Raw genomic sequence first — 4,283 nt, forward strand, 5'->3', positions numbered from 1 at the left:
GTCATGAATGAAGAAGGAGAGAGACCGAAACTTCTCAACATAGTCTACTATTTTTCTCAAGCTTCATACATTGATTGCCAACCAACTTCATATCATGTAAAGGCACAGTACTGAACCAAGAAGTATGCAAAATCTTCCCAATCCATCTTGCCTTGTTCCACAAAGAAGGATTCATTCCATAGCTTCTTTTCATATCAATCCTTTGCATGACCAACAAGGAAAGAACTCACTTGTTCTAACTTTTTGGCATCGAGGTGCTTGTGAATACTTGATAGATAAATATATATATCCCATTGCCTTATCCACTCTTCCATTTCAAAGGCCGATGTCACATTGCCATCAAACCACAACTCATTCTCTTATTTTGGATAAACTAATTCATCCCAAGAATTCTATTCCGTACTCCCAAAGGTAAAATTTGAAACTTACACTTGGTCATGATTCCATATAGAGAGAACTAAATCTCATTGTGTGTGAAAATAACTTTCCCACTAGCCAATTTCACTTGTATTATGTTATCTTGTCTCTGGTCAATTTCACTTGCATTGGTTTATCTTGCCTGTGGTCAGTTTCACTTACATTGGTTTATCTTGCCTCCTCTAGTCAATTACTAATTTACGCAAACATCTAGGTAAAATAAATGAATCACTTATTCATATCAAAGTGGTTTGGTTGTTGCACATGAAGGAACTGGCCATGGCGAAGAAAGCTAAGGCCAGTTTGTTCATACGCTAAAGTTTGCCTGCAGAGATAAAGCATGCACCTTCACGGGTAATGTGGTGGATTATCCATTAAAGCATGTCCTTTGCATGGTACCCTCCTTTGCAATTAAAATTGAGACTTGCAAACAAATTTAATAATCACTTAAACCCTAAAAAGAAGGTTGGCCTATGGAAAACTTTTCGATTCTTCTTTTGAAGAGATGATTGTAAGCGTAAGAAATCTAAAGATTGACAACCATTAGGCAATTGTTCTCTCCATTTTTTCATTAGAAAGAAGATTATGCCTCTTTTATGATTTGCATAGAATTGATGATTTACATTTGAGAAGTACTGAAAACCTTTGATATTGAAAGAATGGTGTAATGCACTACGTGTTGGAAGATCTTGATTTCCTGGCTATGGATCTATATTTATACAAGCAGCTCAGGGTTGCCAGTGGACTATCTTGAAAGACAATTGAAAGCCTTCCCTGCACAGACTAGAAAAAGATTGCGACGGGTATTAGAGGTGTGTAAAGAGTATCTGTACAATTGAACTTGGCCACTTTTGTTAACTCAACTTGAATAGCCTGACACAGGTGTCAAGGCTATCACACTGGCTTGAGTCTAATTGATCTCATTTGATGCTACTACTCAGCCCGAAAGAAAATTGTACAATAGGGACATGATGAGACACCATCACCACCCAGGTCATTCCCTTTTGTGATGGGAATCAAGCTTCTTCCTGGGGGAACCACGAAGGCCAACAAGCAGAGGAGGGCATTCAAGGATCTTGGATCCTTAAAGACAGCCTCACAAGAATCTGCCTCACTCTCAAATGCAACCCCCACAACCACCATGTAGCAGCACAACCCACCCTTGAAAGAGAGAGATTAGCAGTTACTCTGCACTATACATGTCCTCACAAGCTTCTTGACCCTCACATCCAATTCACTTATTAATTTTTTAACGAAGCTCTGGTATGGAAACATGAAATAGAGGGGCGCACGTATTTTTCCTGTATACTTTTTCCAAACAACTCTAAAAAGCCTTCTATTTTTCATTTTCTTTCTACAGGACGGTATAAGCCAAAAAAACTGAGTGATCACAAGTGATAATAGAAGACCCCATGCTACATGGACTGAAAATTTGAAATTCACACAGCAAGATCATATGCATCTGCAGCTTAATACCTCGACCTTCCCCTTCCTCTTGAGGCTCTGCCATCATAGTTGCTTGACCTTGAACCCCTGTCTTCCCATTGATCTCTTCTATCACCAGAAGACCTGCCACCTTTCCAACCCCTATCACTGCGTCGGTCATCATAAGAGTCACCTCGACCACCGCCGTAACCACGTGGGCCGCCTCCCCCCCTAGAACTATTATATGCCCCTCTGCCTGATTTGCGTGGAGGATCTTCATCATCCCGATTACTAAACCCTCGGCCTGATCTGCGGGGTCGTGGGTCATCATCCTCCTGGCTGCCATCCTCTTCATCATCTCCTACAGTGCCACGTCTTGGTCTTGGGTCGTCCACCTCATCTTCGTATCTCTTTCCTTTTGGTGGCCTTATCCCACCTCTTCTTCCAAAGTCCTTCCTTTGGTCCATAACTCGGTGGTCATCCCTCCTTGGGGGGGAGGAACTTATCTTTCTATCAAACAGGTCAGACAAAGCAGCCCTTCTCTCATTACCTTGCTGATCATCATCTGAATCCTCCGACTCCAAAATATCATCAAGAATGTCAAAATGCTCTTCTGAATCAATCCCCTCGCTGCTGGTACCAGCTTCACTGCTACTTTGCTGAGCATCCATGCTTGCCTGCTCTTGAGTTGACAGGGGTCGTCGCAAAGTGTCCTTCTCTTTCAAGCTTTCGCGTGCTTTCCTGACTTGCCTCTCATCTACAGGTGCCTTCACATTCAGATCCTCATCAATCGAGAATGCTGTGTCATTGTTCTTGATTGTCTCCGCTTCTGTACTCGGCTTATTGTAAGTGCTTCCAGGTCGTTTACGACTACATTCCACACATCTATGCTTATGATCATGGTTCATGAAGAAGCACCTGCAAATATTGATTACATCATCTTACATTCTTATGAAGCAATTAACAAACGAAACACATTGAAGAGGAGGCAGCAAACAGCACCTTGGACATTTCCACTGTTGCGGTCGTGACACAGCTTCTGGTCTTGCTTCAACCTTGTCCGGAGTCTTTGCACACTCCCCTTTGCCAAGGTTGGTTTTTTCAGCTTCTCTCACCTTTTCCGTCTTCAAAGGTTTTCTTTTCTCCTGCTTTGGGCTTTCTGAGGTATCGGATGCTGGAAAGACAGAAGCATTGGTCTTACTGCTGAAGCTTACAATCTCGCGCAACACATGCAAGATGGATGACTTCACGTCAGCAGCAAGCACATCCTCTCCAGAAGTGGTGACGGTGCTATACAATAGCCTTGTCACATCTGACAATTTGGGTTGAACTGTAGAACTGGAGGCCTGTAATGTTATTTCAGAAATATATTTCAGCTCTTTCCACATAAAAAACTAGAGATTGCTTAAAAAGCAACACAGTAGAAAACAAGACTCACAGAATCTTCTCCTATCTGAAAATGCTGACACAGCCTCTTTTGAGATGCAGCTGCTCTTTGATCTTTGGCAGCACACCCCAATTGTGCAATGATCCGTAGATCCTTTTTTGACAAAGACCTGCAAATGTGCAAAATTTGCCATCAATTCACTCTAACCCATCTTAGGGTAGGTTTGACTCAGCACCATCTCTATGGCTCTGTGATAAGCTCACATCAGTCACAGGATTGTGGGATATCAGGTTAATGACTAGGAGTCTAACAACTGCCAAAGCAAAAAACCCCGCCCAAAACGCAAGCACAAATAGTTGAATTGATCGCAAACTATGGACTCTGGAATGCAATGCAGAAGCCAATTGGGCTGAGCATTTTCACATCTGACATAAATGATAAACAGCTTGTATACTAAGCAAGTGGACTAGGCCCCCACACGTGGTGGGGAATGAGCAATCACGAGCATATACAGACAGAAAAATCCATATAGCACCAAGCGAAAGTTACTGTCTTCACAACTCCTCCCACTCATATATGGGAGTTGAGGCTTAAACAAGTAGGAATGTCTGGCCATTCCTCCCCTGGGACCAGGGCCGCCCATATGACAATGAGAGGATCTGTTTGTGTTTAGCACAACTGTCTTCTGCCCATTAAAGAGAAGATAGCCAAGGCAAGAGCAGAAAAAAACAGATTGCCCATCCATTCCTACCCTCTGTTTGGGATGGGCCATGAAGACCAGCCTAAAATTGTGTGTTAAAAACCCTTAGCCCAATTGCCAAGGCACAAGTACATATGTATACATCTATCCATATGCATAGACATTCATGCATGAGATTCTATATCTTCATAAGGTTGGGATGTACCTAAGCTTATAAATTAGGACAATTTCAGGAAACACGCACTGAGAAAGAACAGAAAACTAAAATTTAATATCCTAACAATCAATTCTCGATCAAGAGAAGTGAAGTCACATGCGCACGCACATGCACTCGTGCACATAGGCCTCTTAGCT

The 4,283-nt window shown here is 42.4% G+C and overlaps 1 protein-coding gene across 1 annotated transcript in view; it reads right to left on the reverse strand.

Moving 5' to 3' along the window:
- Nucleotides 1-1,712: 1,712 nt before the first annotated feature.
- Nucleotides 1,713-4,283, reverse strand: part of LOC147619957 (uncharacterized) — a 3,570-nt gene continuing 999 nt past the window's right edge. Inside the window, exons 2-4 of the mRNA XM_086825806.1 lie at nucleotides 3,281-3,398; nucleotides 2,845-3,188; nucleotides 1,713-2,760 (exon numbers count right to left, since the gene is read on the reverse strand). Coding sequence (XP_086681932.1) covers nucleotides 1,887-2,760; nucleotides 2,845-3,188; nucleotides 3,281-3,398 — 1,336 coding nt within the window. The 3' untranslated portion in view covers nucleotides 1,713-1,886. The remainder of the gene's footprint in view (nucleotides 2,761-2,844; nucleotides 3,189-3,280; nucleotides 3,399-4,283) is intronic.

Source organism: Cibotium barometz, chromosome 32, assembly GCF_041138505.1.
Source record: "Cibotium barometz isolate CiBa-2024 chromosome 32, ASM4113850v1, whole genome shotgun sequence".
Classification (NCBI taxonomy): domain Eukaryota; kingdom Viridiplantae; phylum Streptophyta; class Polypodiopsida; order Cyatheales; family Cibotiaceae; genus Cibotium; species Cibotium barometz.